Source organism: Solea senegalensis, linkage group LG17 (assembly GCF_019176455.1).
Source record: "Solea senegalensis isolate Sse05_10M linkage group LG17, IFAPA_SoseM_1, whole genome shotgun sequence".
NCBI lineage: Eukaryota > Metazoa > Chordata > Actinopteri > Pleuronectiformes > Soleidae > Solea > Solea senegalensis.
Genome location: NC_058037.1, coordinates 11,213,726 through 11,229,924, shown reverse-complemented (window position 1 = coordinate 11,229,924; position 16,199 = coordinate 11,213,726). Strand labels below are relative to the sequence as shown.

Sequence of the window (16,199 nt, the reverse complement as noted above, 5' to 3'; positions counted from 1 at the left end):
ACATGCAAACACACCCTAAATTATTTTCAACCACATTTGCACCCACATTCTCTGTAAAACACGAGTGAAACAGCAGTGAAAACATCAAATGAATTTAAAGCTGCCTCCACTAAGTGTTGCATAGATATTTCAGAGACACATCAACAAGTTAGTAATTGCAGGGTGACACACAAACACTCATCTTTCTTTGGATTACACATACACACACTCAAACTCACACAATCCCATCTTTTGCATAGTTGGGTTCACAAATGCCCAGTCAGCAGAATGTATTTGTAAATTATTCTGATCTAAACAAACAAAATATTTTGTGCAAGCATACATAAAGACTCAATCACCATTCAATACAGACTGCTGGTTTTTAGCAGTGATAATTTCCCCCTCCTTAATGAAGCAGTCATGGTCACATTGAAGAAAGGGTCAAATTTAGTGTTATAAATATTTTGTCAGTATTTAATGAAGAATCGCAAGTATACTTTTGTCAAAACCATATATATATGTATATGTATATATACATATATATATGTATATATATATATATATATATGTATGTATATATATATATATACATATATATATATATATATATATATATATGTATACATATTAACTAACTTAAAGACATACAGATGTGATTGTTGTTGCAGATTGTCATTCTCACAAGCAGGACACACGATTGACCTTTCGTGGTTGTCTCCATGCACCTTCACCTGGTCCTATAAATCAGTACAGCTTTATTTACCTATCAGTTGTAAATCCATTTGCAACTACGGGCTCATCCATTCAGTGTCATAATGTTGCTCCCCTTTCTTAGGTGCGCGTTTCCTGATAAGCTCTAATAATGCTCTCATAAGCCGGAGGTGGGGTCTGTGTAGCCTGGAAACCCCTCAGACCATTGTTCCCCCAAAATGACTCAGGTCTGGGTGGGGTGGCAGTCAGCTGGGCTGCACTGTGGGCCGATCCAGTCGTTGTGGTGAGAGTGGGTGTACGAGGCAGCGTGGTCTGGCTTCCCTCCTCTGCCTCTCTAGCGATTTGGCTGCACTGGAGCAGAGGGTGGAAAGTGGAGGCCCTGAAGCTGGATTTGTGCCCCAGTGGGTCAATGTGATCTGGGGAGGAAGTCTGGCGATGGAAGCTAAAGGCGGCACTGATCAAACTGTTGTTGCTGCGCCGGTCATAGCTGCTGTTGCGGTTAAAGCCCGGGCGGTTGCGCGAGGGGGTGCGTGATTGGTGAGGTGGGCGGCGGGTGATGCTGGCAGAGCCTGCTCTCCGTCTGGACATCCAGGTCAAGATCACGTAAACCAGAGCCCCCAAAAGCAGGCCCACCGCAATGGACACACAGAAAGCTATGATCAGAGGGACTGTCAAGAGAGAAATATATCAATGTGGATATTTTATGGTTTGCGCTGCAGTATTTTTTCATCAATATTTTCAAAACATCTTCCAAAGTCTTTGTTTCTACATGATTATTTTCATATCTCTTCCACTCAAAATGTTTTTGTGAGGGGCAAAATAGCACTGTACAAGCATGACATCTAATTGCACTTTATCCCTAATAACAGTACTTTTTTATCATCCCCTGGAAGTGGAAGGAATTTTAATTAGAATCTTTGGCCTCACCAAGATTACAAAAAAACATCTGTTTGTAACAAGTGGAGTATTGCCAGCAGTGTTTTACAAGATTGTGTGTCTTGACAAAGTAATAACAGGCTTTAATCTTAAAGGAGAAAGTCCTTTGGAGACAACAAACCCCATTGCTTTTTTCCCCCCACAAAAAAGGCACTGACTTTTGCTCAGTGCGTCTTGCTTTGGAAGCAGTTCCAGTATGAGTGTGCTTGAGAGAAGAGAGAGAATGCGGTGGCTACGACAAATCCCTCTGGACTTTTGTCAAAGAAAACAAATCACTTTCCTTTCAAAACAGTTATATGTAACAAAAAAATAAATAAAAAATATCAAACTTATTTTGCTACCAACCCATATTTCCACTGCAGTGTTTCTGTGACTTTCAGAAAGGGAAAGCAGACACTGGTCAAAAATCATCTGGAAATTACATTTAGGAAAGCATACACAAAGTAGCAGCACCTTATAGACCTGAACTCAGTGTTTTTGGAAACTGAGAACGGTTTCTTTGACTATTGTAATTTGTTTGATCAAGTACTCTACAAAAGGACCCAGACTCTTGTACTTTATCTACTCCAAGGGCGATTAAAGCTTAAGTTTCATAGGGTACAGGAGTGTCAATCAGAGAGACCACATGAAAAAGACCAGCTAAGAGAGACGGGAAATTAGAAAAACTCACCCGCATCAAAAGACTCAAGTATTTCCAGAAAGAGATTTGTGTTGTTCTCAGCCATGACTTAATCGTTTCCCTTTGAGAAGAAGAGAGATTTAACACAGTCTTTATTTTACTCTCTTCTTCTCCCTGCTCCTCTTCTGTCAGTTCTTTCTCGTCTTTTTGTTTTCCTTATGGGTTTTCCTGTCTTTCTGTCTCCCCTCTTTCCGTCTCTCACTTTCTCCCTCCTCGACCCTTGCTCACTTTCTCTGTCAGTATGTCTGTGTCCCTCAGAGAAAGCCTCAGCCTAGAGGCACACAGGGACTGGCAGCAAACTCTGGCAGTCCTCTTGTTTATGGAAGCGGAAAACTACACTGTCACGTTTCCTGCTTTTCTGCTTGAAATTAGCAACAGGAGTGGCTTATCTGTACGGGACAGAGATCCTGGAGGTGGGGAGACGGGGTGTTGTTGTAATCACTTCCTGCCCCATCATTTCCTTCAGGTTGATTAATGTAATTCATTATCACCCCAAAGTCATTCTTCAGCTTGGAAAGTGCACCACAGCCACCAGTGTTTTTATTCCTCGAAGGGACTATAGATATTTAAATTTTTTCGTGATTTTTTTTTTTCCCCCTCCCACCACAGAGACCACAGGCAACAGTTTTGCCATTAGCTGCAGGAGAAGTTAGAGTCCTGTGTCTCAAATGGTTGTTAAAGGCCAAACCACAGCTTGAATTGATGGTGGCAATACTGTAAATGCTTCTAATGCTCGGGTGTACTCGAGCAAAAAAAACAAAACAAAAATACACTACACTGGAGCATTTCTGAGTGTTCCAGATGTTCTGATACGCTACATCTTTGTTAGTAAGTTCAGTCTTTCCGTAATGTCTGCCAGGTCTGCAATCCCCTCACAGGACGTCTGGTCCTTTTTCACTTGAGGTCAACCAGTAAAAACATTGTAGTTTGATAAGATAGAAAAGCAGTACAGTAACTCAGATATACTTTAAACACACCAACATGTTCTACGTTTGAAAGCTTTTCTCTATCCACGACGAATCAAGATACAGTGAATAAAACGTAACATGAGGAGCATGTTAGTCCTCATTGATCTCACATTGTTTTACACTGTAAAACACTGTTTTAATCCCCCCCAGACAAATCTGCAAGCTCATCAGTAAAGTTGTGAGGAAGGATGCGAGTAGTTGTATTGGTATGTTTCTAATGTGGACCAGCTCGTTTTCTCCGTCAGCATTGGATTCAAACCTTAATCAAGTCAACATATGAGTCTCATTCAGTAATACGAATCCAAACAAAAAATCTTTTAGTTTATTTTATGAAGCTGTTGACTACTTTCACTCTCAGAGAAAGACAATAGCGCAGTTATAGGTTGTAGAATGCTTTATTCATCCCTGTGGGGAAATGTAACAATATTTTCCCTCTGCTGTAATGAAATCACACACACACAAAAACATCTAGTTTCAATTAATCAATGTCCTCTGAAGATAGTGGCTTTTTCTACATAGGGTTTTACTCTGTATTTGCTCTGCTATTAAATGTTGTATGGATTGTATAAAATATTGTAAGAGGCAAGATGGTAAAATTAAATGTTACTGTGTGTTTCTCACTACAGTATTTATTTGTCTTTGACCAGTAGATGGAGCTATTCTCCACCATAATTTCACAGCACATCTCATGAGCAGCAGGATCATTGATCAAATGCTGTCCAACATTAAACAATTGGTCTTTTTAATATACTGGTTATTAGATAACACACACATACACTAAGTCATCCATCTTGTATTTTTTTGTAGAAAAAGCACTGCAGGATTTTGATACTTATTACTTTGTGCAGCTTAATCTATTTATGTTTTTAGTCGGCCACAACTCAAGGCAATAACTGGGCAATAAGTGTTGCAAAAACCTTTGTCAAAGTCGTTTATTGTCAATTTCAGCTGCATTTACAAGACACACAGAGGAATTGAAATAAAGTTTTCCCCAGCCCCGTAAGGTGTAGTCTGGTATATATAAATAAATATAATTAATAAATTAAAATATAACAACAGGCAATGTGCAAATTCAGCATCTACCCTGGGTATCCAGTACATTGGGCTGCAAACAGTCAATAAAATGTTTTAATAGCCTTTGTAACTATAATGATAAGTCAGTGCAAAATTTAGATCGCTGCTTTTACGCAACATTAAACAGAATTGCAGAACACTTACTCCCCCTTTTGACATTATGTTCATTGTAACTTGCAAGTTGATGGCAAACTTTCTGATGAGATTTAACTGATGACCATGCAAAGGGATTACAACACTGACGGTCCCGGTCTCAGGTCCCTGCCTGTGCAATGATTAGATAAGAAAATGGGTTCTGACAGGGAAGGGTTTGTCCATCATTGGAAGATTTCCTGTCGGCCCACATGCTTTGTCCGTTCTCTCTGCTGCAGCAGTGTCTCGTCTCTCTTTTGCTGAATGTGTTTGGTCCTGAGGGGCTCTGGATGGTAGAGGTCACCCCGAGCCGAGCTGCGTAAAAAATGTAGGAATCAGCAGTCTGTCCCTGCTGCAGAGGAGCCGAGCGATCCAGCTGAATCCCGCAATGTTTCATCTTATGGCAAGGCTAACAGCTGATTCGAACAGCTTAAACACAAAATCATCTGTTTATTCATCTGTTTAGGATGATGTGATTGGTTTTGCCCCTGGCCTTGCGCTCACAATTGTGGTTTGGTCTGCCTGTTATTTAAATGTAAAGATACATTTGTCCTCATTATGACTTATATTATTGCTCATAACCTGTAGTCTGTATTGAAATGTAGAAAAACATACATGTTGGTGAGCTTTGCAAATAATACCATAGTTTTTTCTTTCTGGGAGTGAGAGCTTTTCCTGTTGAATAATTCCTCATGTCATCACTGTTGGCAAACTCTGCATTAGACAGACAAATAACAATAATAATAATGATAATGGTAATAATAACAATAACAATAACAATAATAATAATAGAACTAAACATCTAGACTCAGAAATCCATTGTGGAGGAATGTTTCTGTTTTCTTAAAGATTGACTTTCATTAGTTCAACGTCATCCACCTGATATTATAACCACTGCCTTAACCCTCATGCAACCTTAGAAGAGAATAGTTTTCTTCACCTTAAGTGCAAACAATATACAGTGTCTAATACTGCTATTAGATATTGAATATAATATTCAATATAATATATTCACTTTTCACTTTCACTTAAGTGCCAGAAATGTCCCATCTGATTCAACAGATTTTTTTTTTTTTTTTTAAACCAACAGCGGTCCTAACCATAAAAATAGAAATATTCAATTATATTCAGTGTTTTCTAAATAGGGTTTTACTGGTCATTTACAATACAACAGTGTCACCTGCTGGATTACCATGAAAGATACATGTATGCCAAACAGAGGAAAATGGGTCAAAATCATGAGGAATAGTAAAAAATAAATAAAAAAAAATAAAAAAATTGAGGCCAGGACCTTAGAATAATAAGCGCAGTATAAGCATGAAAACATGGAATGAATGGTTTTATGTTCTATAGACAGAGATAATGGTAAAGAATTGAACAATTTGGTTTACACGGTTTATTATAGACATGTCACTCAGACAGATACAAACCTTTGGGAAATGTCATGCCATATGCATTATTCACACAGACAAAATTATGGAGAAAAAATGCTGTAAAAAGACCCTAGGGTTGCATGAAAGTTAATGACACAAAGCCTTTCCACAAATTAATCTCTGAAGCAGATGCTGCAAATATGTACATACAGGACATCACTGAATTAAATCTTTGCAGTCTGTCATTTGCTAAAACTTGAGTCGAGGACTTGCCATTAATGATCGTCTATCAACTTTTATCTTTTCCATGCCCACTCCTCTGCCCCTCACTTTAATGAATGTCAATGTGGCCTGGACGGCGACGCTCCACCTTTCAGCTCCTCTAAAAGCTCTGCTGAGATGATGATGAAAGGACTTGTCTAATGGGATTGCACATCGCGATAAGTGCTCACAGTCGAATGGTTCATTACATCTCCATTCTGAATCTCAAAGAGTGGCATTGATCTACTGACGGGCAGCTATACCATGCATGTAGAGTTTGGTTGGCACAGGTATTTTTGATTATTGATTATTTTACTTATGTTAGGGGTTTTCATTCCTTCTGCAAATTCCAAGTCATGTTTTAAGATACTTTTGCTGCGTCTGCTCCATGTTGTTATTTCTAAAATTCAATTTGTGAAATGGAACAAATTCCCCTTTAACCTGTGCAGCAGAAATGCAGACTGCAGTGATGATGTCATGAGATACAGTAAATCCTGGATCTGCTCAGTGCAGTTAATGATGCTGCAACCCGTTGGTTCACTACATTAATCTCGTTCTAACGGGAAACATAAACACAAAATGAAAGTACAACATAAGAAAAGGTGTCTTTCGAGAAGTAATTTGCTACGTTAGTCCAACGGGAGAAGTTATTATGTTTGCCCATATAGATTTGGTAGATTTGGAATATTTCTATTCTAAGGACAGTGAGGAGGACACATGAAGAAACAGACCTAGAGACTCCAGTCCACTTTAGAAGATGTCAATATATTTCTGGGTGACGGAAGAAAAGAAACACTGGCTATTCAACGAGTATTGTGATTTTTGAATTATAATAAATGAATGATTCAACAAATTTAGACTACAAAGTCACTAGAGAGTGTCATACAACCATAACTGAAAGTCAAAATGTCCAGGTATCAGTTGTGTACCTTCAAATGTTGACTTTTCTGTACACAATTGCAGGAACGTCTAAATGTTAATTATGTTTTAGGTGAATTTATTTTTGTGTTGTTAAACACTGTCCTCCTTTTTGTTCTCTCTCTCTCTTCCACACTCACAAACACAACAGACTCAGGGCTCACAGTTTTCAGAAGCAGTCCAGAGACGAGACCTGGCACGTCATTGGTCCTGATGTCTCAAAGAGACGGAAGAGCCAAGCCTTCTGATTGGACAGCAGGTGGCAGTGCATGCAGAGAAGGAAGCTGTCCTATCTGCAGAAGTACAATGCGAGGGAGGGGAGCACTGAGGTGTTCAACACACTCACTCACACACACATGCATGCTCTCATACATACAGTGTGGACTTACATCATCATCATCACTGGGGGAGGAGCTTCAGTGAGTATGAGGATTGCAGACTGCTACTGCAACAGGGATGATCTGAGAGGTGAAGTACTAACATGGACAGTTAGTCAGCCTTGACATCCTGCATGCAGTGTGAAGACATGAACCAGAGTGTAGCCCAGAGTGAGTCCTTGTCAGAGCGGGACTGGAATTGATGCGCAGGAGTTGCGACGTGACTTCAGTGACCTTAGGACATGGCATCACCCCGGCACTACGGACACTCTTCCCGGGATATCACCAATGTGATGCAGAAGCTGCAAGGTAAGTGCTAAAATGCTTACTCACACTGCTCCCCCGCGGTTTGCAGCATTTATAGAGGTGACCTGGTGCTTAGCATGACACAGCAAAAAGCAGTCTGAGATACAGACACAGTAAAAATGCTCATGGACCTGTGAGTTTTATCTCTGGAGTGTTGGAATTCAAGTTTATACAGCTCACCAAATATGTGCTATGATGTGAAGGACAAGAATGGGATATGCAATGTCACAGCACACAGTATAACACTGGGCATTTTTGGGTTGTTATCATTTCTCTGACATTCGATTGCTGTCAAAGCTTTAGTTTGATCTGCATTTTTTGAGTTGTTGTTTTTCTGGGAATGCATGCAGCTGTTTGTGCACAGAATTGACAAGTATGGCAGAATATGGCATAAAAATAGATGATGATTTGCTTTTTGCTTCAACAAATGCGAATGAGGTCATGTCAGCCGCTGTGTGACAGAGACTGTGTTGTCTGTGTTTATGTGCGCACATGCTTGTTGTGTATGTGGCGGGGTTAATGTGCATAATGTGACAATCAGATCCTTATCCTACTGTACATACTTTCCAACTAACACTGGCTAAAAACAAGCTATGTTTACACTTTCTAACCTCTGCAATATAAGAATAAATAATTGCTAGAACATAAATTCTACATTATATTTTTAGTGTATGTAGACTTAAATGATGCGACCACGTTGTTTTTTGTCCTATAACACTTTCACAAGTCTCCTCTCTGAAGCAGTGAATGTCTTTGTGGCAAAATATAACACACATAACAACATACTGAGACAAGTGGACTAAAGGCACTTTAGAGGAAAGTCAGGTGACACTAGAGCTGAGATCCAATATGGCTGCTCCCTGGGTTTAGGCTTCTGAGGTGGCAGTTTCTGTGAAAGCTGAGAACAGCATCAGCAGCCACGTGGCTCCGCTGCATCACTCTGTGCAGGTGTGGGTGCACACTTTGAATCCTGATTGCACCGTGGCTGATCTAAATTTAGCAGCATCCCCCTAAGCAGCCTCTACAGTGTGAAGACAGATTGATGCCGATACAAAGTGAGAATTATTTCAATTTTTGGATGCAGCATCTCACTCAAAAATGAGACACTGTTGTGGGTGTTGAGCTGCATAATTATTTTAACAGCCCCAGAGAAATTTGGTGTTTCTGGATATCTTGTAGCTAAGAAGGTACAGTATATGTAGAGAATATGCAGCACAAGGTGTATATATATATATAAAAGGTATTCTATAAAAGAAATAGAGAAAAAACCCACGGAACGGCAGTTCTCTAAGCAAAAAAAAGCCTTGTTGATGCCAGAGGTCAGAGGAGAACAGCCAGACTGATCCACTTTGAATCATGAAGCAGAAGACTACTCGACTACCACTCCTGCTACTTTGTTAGGTGTCCTGTGTCCCTTATAAAGTGACATTTGAGTGTAAATTAGACAGTTTACACAGTTTAAGTGTGACGTGTTCTAAAAATAACTTCCTGTGATTTGGACGTGTCTGTCTAATGGCTCGTGAAACCCTTTTTCTAATTACACCCGAATAGTCGTTGCTTTGTTGTCGCTTGTAAGCTTCTTAAGTGTCTTGTTGCCATGGTAACAATTAAATATGGATACATTTAGGGTGTTTGGGAACAACATTTCCTTAAAATAGCAGCGTGTGCTACACATCACAGACAGCCAGTTAATGGTGAACCATTTACATGTGCCATTTACATCCTGCTTGAAGCCTTGAGCACAGACGTACAGCAACATCACTGTGACATGTTGCCTGTGGGGTAAATGGATTTACTTGGACATTAGTTACAGTTTTTTTTTTTCCCCACGTGTCACTCTTTGTGTTATGTACAGCTCTCCTTTGAGCACATGATCACATTAGATTATTTACGGTGGGCACATGGGGTCTAATTTGACGTGTAATTTTGTTTTGATGTGTCCCAGTCGCCGTCCGTCTCTTGGGAGACAAGAACTGAACCTGTGATTATATCATCAAGACACTTTTGTACTTGCTATTTTCATCAGTGGGAACGTGAAATAACTGAAAGCGTTAATGGAACATACCCATTTTTACTCTTTGCTATACAGTGTTCCTATAGTTCTAGGTCCCACGTGTCAGCTCTTTCTTAAAAGGGCAGAACTACTTGCTTTTATTTTACAGGCTCATGTCTCATGACTGTGGGTTAATTGCTAAGAAAATTCAGTTCAGATATTTACCACATGCAAGTTAAATAGCGGCATCCAATACTTAGTATAACCTTTAAAGCCTGATTAGATCAGCGTTTAACTCCAACTCTAGAGAGAGGTTCGATGTTTTCACAAATTAGTCCCTCATCCTGCAGATCACCACATACCATGAAATGAAATATTCTCCCCTCAGGCTCACTTTAGAAGCTGTTAGTAGCCGCTCAATGCAACATCAAAACAATCAAAAGTTTTGCCCCAGTTCTGGGTCTGTGTTTGTCTCCCGTCAGCCATCTCTTTCAGTTGTACCTCTTTGTTGCCGTGAAAAAACAGCAATTAGTGACACCATATGGCAGAAAATGGCAAGGCCGCTTTGAACACCTTCCAGCCTGAACTCCTCCATATGCTGTGGAATTTGCCTGTTTGTTCTCTCTCATTAATAAGAAAATCCATGCACTCTTTTTCCCTTTTCCCCTTTTCACTTCTTCTCACCTGTTTTCTGTGTCGTGGGTGGCAGACAAACATCCACACCTACACCTTTGGGTTTTACCATCTGTTGACCTATTATGTGAGTAAGTGTGCTGGGTTTTGTTGCAACGGGAGCACCTGCTCGAGATTTTTGTACATAGGTTGTATGTAATGCTTGTATGTGATACTGGCTGATCAGATATTGTAGTAGATATTATGTTGTGCAAAGAAGAGTGACTGCATTTACATGTAAGGTATACAGTATGTAGTGTAGTTTCGTTTTGTCAATGAAGAGCTTGGAAACAAAAAGATGTGGAGAGTGTTAAGGTCAAGTTCAGGACACGGTGTCACAGTGAGAGTACTGGATTGATGAAACTGGAATGAAAGGCAGTTGAAAAGTAATAATCCTGGAAAACACAGGAAAGACAGAAGCAAAGAGAGAGCCCACACACCAGTTTGTAAGCTCTTGATTGCTTGTGGGACTGGCACAGATCCTCAGCTTGGCACAGGGCCAGGGTGACATCCTGTTGCCAGGGGCGACATTAAGGTTTGGCCATAGCCAAGGAAGGCCGAAGCAGACGGTCACCTTGAGCCATGCCAGCCTCCTGTTTAGTTCTGACACCACCATTTATCGTCCGCGGCACTGGACGCCGCGGCCCACACTCACACAGAGACACTGAAACTAACACAGGCTGTTAAATATAGCTGTAAATGATGCTTCTTTTTTCCCTCCCTATCACACCAGTGGGAGTCAGCAGTTTAGTCAAATGGTTAAAATGACCCAGAGCAAGTCTTTGAGACAGCTAGACCATTAACACGAAGCCATTACTCTGTGTAGCCCCAGAACTGTGGCGCTGTAGGGTCAGTGTGGGCTGGAACCAGAGATAGCATTTCTTAATGAACATTGATTATTGCTTATTTATGTACGTGAACACACTGATAAATGCTCCTAAAACACAAACACGGTGTGCTAAAATGGTTATTTGACAAACATTTGTTTTTTTTGATGACCTGTATCAGGTAATTAATATTTAGTTTATTACTTATTTTTATTTAAGGTAAACTATTTTGTATATAATGTGTACTGTTATGTTTTGTCAATAGAAGAAAAAAAAAGACTAGGCATTGAAGAGATTGGGCAGAAAATATTGGGCAAATAAAAGAGGAAAATAAAATAAAATTGGCATCATCAGATGCCAGCTGCCCTGATTTTTTTAAAGAGAAAAAAACCCCTACAGAATATCAGTCAACCTATTGATAGAACAAAAAGGACAAAAGGATATTTATTCTGAAGCTTCTTCTCCTTATCAAGATTGTATTTATGACTCTTGTCATATAACAGTAAACACATGTTAAGAGCTTATTGGTGGTGTTCGCTTTCGCCTCTGCTTCTGTAACAGAACATTATATCTTTGATAAAATGGTTTATTTGTGCATGTGTGTCTTCAGACTAATGGGTATTTGTGCTACATGCTACTTTGTCAGTGACAGTTTCTATTGCCGATCAGATTATAATCTCTTTCAGTTTGACAGTCATTGAGGGTTTGAGTGACAGATCACAAGATTAGTGTCACTGAGGGACTCACCCATTCAATATGTAGCCCTCATCTACTCAGAACCCCCCTTTTAAAGGTTACACCCTCATGAAGGTTGTAAATGTATCCCAACATTAGGTCACCAAAGAAAATAACATGCATAAGCTTCTATTTTTAATCAGCTACTGCGATGCAAGTTAAAGGCGTATTTACAGAACGGTGTCTTAAATGGTCCAGTTACCCCTGTAGATTCAGAATTACCGCTTTAGGCCAGACCGTTTCCATGATACTGTCAGCATTTCTGTGCGACCTGTTATCCTTTCTCTGAGATCAAGGCATCAGATAGTTTTGATGGACATACGCAACAATGTCCTCACAGATAAAATCCAGACACCTGAGACTGTGACCCTAAGACACATTCAGTCTCCGCCTGTTATACTTTTGATTCTCATGCATTCCGTTATCTTTCACCCACAGAAACCTCTGTCCCCCTTTTTTCTCCTGTCACGGTGTGATTGGACGGTGGAAAACTCTGCCTCTGGCGGTCCATTCACTACTTGAAGGGTTTTTAAATAGAGGTCAGATCATGATGCCCTAAACTCCTGAGAGGTCAGCTGGCCAGATAATGTGATCATTTCAGCATACCTAAGCCAGGAGTGAAAAAAAGGTCATTCACAATTTTTTTATTTAATCTGTTTAGAGCACCAGATAAATTGAGTTAATGGAAATAAGTATGCCAAACTTTGTCTGAACCGAGTTTCATCGCTCAATGTTATCTATTTTATCTGTATGACAAGGTGGATGTAGTCTTGCTGTTTGCTTGTGATGCAAACCAGGAAGTAAGAATATATTATTAGAGCTGCCACTAACGATTATTTCCATAACCGATTCATCTGTCGTTTATTTTCTCGATTAATCGTTTGGTCCATAAAATGCTGAAAAATATTGATTAGTGTTTGTCACACCTGGAAATGATGTTGTTCTCAAATCTTGTTTTGTCCACAACCCTAAATGACTCAGTTTTAATGATTTCTTATATGTTATATGAAGCAAAGAAACCACGCAATATTAGTTGACGTTTAATTTAGTAATCGATTAATAATCGTTTACTTGAGTCAGCTCTATATGTCAGCCTTATCAAATGTAAACATTTTTCTGAGGAGTTCATGTTCTTATTCACTAGTTTCAGGTTTTATTTAAAAGAAAATGATGTCAATTTTGTAAATGACTGTGTGTTCCCATTTAGAGGACAATAGACAATTAAGGACAGAACATATAAGTGGACACCAGTGTGATTGACAGCTGGTATTTTCCAATAGGTGTCTGTTGTAGGTGATCATTTTAAAATTTCAAAATCTAAACATGATGCTTGCCAAACACTAAATCTAAACGGTAGTTTGGATTCTTGTGGGTGATGTCATGACCATTTTCCACTTGAAGCAAACACATCTTGTACATAACTGTCGAAAACAAAACAAAAAACCTTTCTTTCTCAGCTGTTTACTCATCTAGCGCCATTGTTAACCCCTCCTGGATATTTCTAGAGACAGGGAATCCATCGTTTACTTCGCTGAAAAATCTAAATCCATGGAAATGCTGTATCAAAGAAATATCCTGTTGTGACGTCTCACTGTGGGGCTTCTTGCTCCAGACACAAACACAACCTGCCACCTGACAAAACAAACCCCTGTGTTTTTAATAACCCAAGAATGTTCACGGAAGAACGAGCAAGCATTATCCATCATCATATAGAGGAAATTTAATGGGACAATTAACAATGTTTTTACAGAATAGCTTTATTAACGGTGCAGTTTATAACAATAAGGCAAACTACTCAGATTCATATTTATGAAGATGGCAGCCAGATAACCATGAATTCACTTAAGTGCTTGTATGGGACACTGTTTTGTAGATGATTCTGGCTCCGTTCCAGGCTACGTTTTTATTTCACAAGCAAAGATGAGACTTATAACTGAATTTACTGCTTGGGCCACTGTGATTTATTTAGTGTGCTGACGCCAGAGCTTTCGCTTTTCTTGTCTCTGAAATGTGTGGCGGGCCACTGAACCTGGATAAAGAGCTTAGACTGTCTGACCCACTCCTGCACTCCCACTCACACATAAAGCACTGCATGGATGGACACACCCACACCCACACACACACGGATAGGTTTGCACAGCTGTTCTTCTGAGGACTCTGCACTGACTTCCTCTCATATGGACAGCCTAAACAAAGCCTTATCCCTAACTGCATCCATAACCAGTTAATACCTAACCCCAATCTTAACCTAACCACAATTTAAATCTTTGCTCTAAACTTAACCAGTTTCTCAGAAATGGAGTTCTGTCTCATTAGGACTCAGTTTTGGTCTACTGGTCCTGACAAGGTCAGTGTTAATGCCAGAAAAGATCCTAAAGAAGTAACAAATACACACACACACACACACACATACTTATGCATAGGGAGCGCTGCGTTGGAAAGCTGAAAATATCTTGTCAAAGCCAAAATTGAGTCTTTTTAATAGGTGTTTTTTTTGTGGCACTGAGCTGTGTTTTTAATATGACCTACATTGTCACCAGTGAAATAGACACTTTATATTAGCTCTATCATATTCAGTCTGTTTGCATGTGGTGTCAATTTTGTTTGATTTGGCTGAATATATTTCCCATGATAGAAATTGTGGCTCTAATCCAGTGTATTTCAGTGTTTCACTGGTTTGCCACGAGTCTGTATTTGAGTGCATGCATCTCTGTCGGAAAAGCTAAGAATAAAATTCAAATTTTCTTCCTTTGTTTCAGAAGAAAAACCTAATATTTCAACATTTTTCACTTCAACTCTCTTGCATTCTCCTCTGCCTCGTTGCTTTTTATGAGTGTGTTAGTACTGCAGGTGTTGAGATTTATATCAGTAGCCCGGCTTGAATGAACACTGTTCGCTGCATATTTGGACATTTATGTCAACGACACAGTGCCGTCTCTGCACATCTGCTGCTGAAAAGGGTGTGATGGTGCTTGAAAGAGGAAACGGGTTGTTTTGATAATCACTTTGACTTGTTCCCTCCTTCTTACTCTCTTTAATGTGGTGTCATTATTACTGAAATGTAATTAGCTATGCTAATTGGCTGGCATTTGGACTTCCGTCTCGGCACTTATGGTGAGACTGGTAAAAAATGTGCTGTAAATGAATTGGGCTCACAAATGGTGAGAGGTTGAATGGCAATGTGAGGTTTGAGTGGAGATGTTGAGGGTACTGTAGAGGATGTTTTTTTTCTAAGAGCATGCTGAGGGCTAAAGTGCTCCGGTGAAAGTGCAGAGAAGGTTTTTTTTTAATTAGGAATTGTTTGGGGTGAAAGGGAAAAGCTGGAATTAGGAAGTGGATAAGGAAGCTTTTTGGGGAAAAGTAAATGGGCAGAAAACCCACACAAATCTGTCCCAAATCCTTTTGTGTGTCAGTGGATGTGTGAGAGAGCATTACACAGTGCATCTGAAGCACACAAAAAAGCCATCCATTTAGTTCATGATAGCTATAACAGGCATGTTCCATTAATGTTGTCCTGCAGAGCAAAATGCATTATGGTTAGAGAAACCCTAAAAAATGTTTTCCCATATTGCAGTCTTATACCAGCATGGTACGATACAGTTCTTTGCATTTAAATATCCACCGGCTTGAATAATATTAAGATGGTATAATTGAATTAATGCATTACTGAATTAATACTTGACAGCTGAGTGTGTAACCTTGTACAGTTTGTGGGAGGAGTGCCTGCTCATATCTCGGTGAGCATAATAAGGGCTTGTGAGTCATTAATAGATTAAGAGAGAGCAGAGATGCTCAAGTGCAGAACAGGGTCATCAGCAATTTGAGAAGCAGAGCTTATGCTGAGCTTTTTCATTTTTACTCTCCTCATATGTTCCGTCTTGCCTTCCCTTGTCTCGTCTGCTCTCATCTAGACTTCACCGCCTTCAGTATCGTCTCAGATCAGACAGACACAAGGTGAACTTTACATACTCAAAGCTTTTCTTATCCACTAGGTGGCGCTGTGTCTCTACACTCCTCTTATTAGACTAAGTAAGAGGTCTTGGCTGCTCAGAAAGAAAACCCAAATATCCTTAGGGTGAATAGATTATGATACGAGCAGAAGCAGTGTTTTTCCACCCTGCATGAGGCTGTTTGTTTTTCCTGTAATGACTGAAAAGAGGCTGTTCCGTCTCTCCTCGCGAGGCCTCGCACCCCACAGCCATACCTGTGTGAACGTCAGGCACTGACCCACATCCAACCTCCACAACCTCTACAACCT

General features: G+C 39.8%; 2 protein-coding genes across 2 annotated transcripts in view; one reads left to right on the top strand and one right to left on the bottom strand.

The window, feature by feature from the left end:
- Positions 1-194: 194 nt before the first annotated feature.
- On the bottom strand, positions 195-2,652 carry myct1a (myc target 1a). Its single transcript, XM_044048619.1, has 2 exons — positions 2,297-2,652; positions 195-1,358 (listed from the first exon to the last, which is right to left on the bottom strand). The coding sequence occupies exons 1-2, from the start codon at positions 2,349-2,351 to the stop codon at positions 811-813; spliced, it is 603 nt and encodes a 200-aa protein (XP_043904554.1). The 5' UTR covers positions 2,352-2,652; the 3' UTR covers positions 195-810.
- A 4,983-nt stretch (positions 2,653-7,635) lies between these two features.
- syne1a (spectrin repeat containing, nuclear envelope 1a) overlaps positions 7,636-16,199 on the top strand; it is a 117,763-nt gene continuing 109,199 nt past the window's right edge. Inside the window, exon 1 of the mRNA XM_044048907.1 lies at positions 7,636-7,717. Within this exon, the coding sequence (XP_043904842.1) occupies positions 7,651-7,717 (67 nt within the window). The 5' untranslated portion in view covers positions 7,636-7,650. The remainder of the gene's footprint in view (positions 7,718-16,199) is intronic.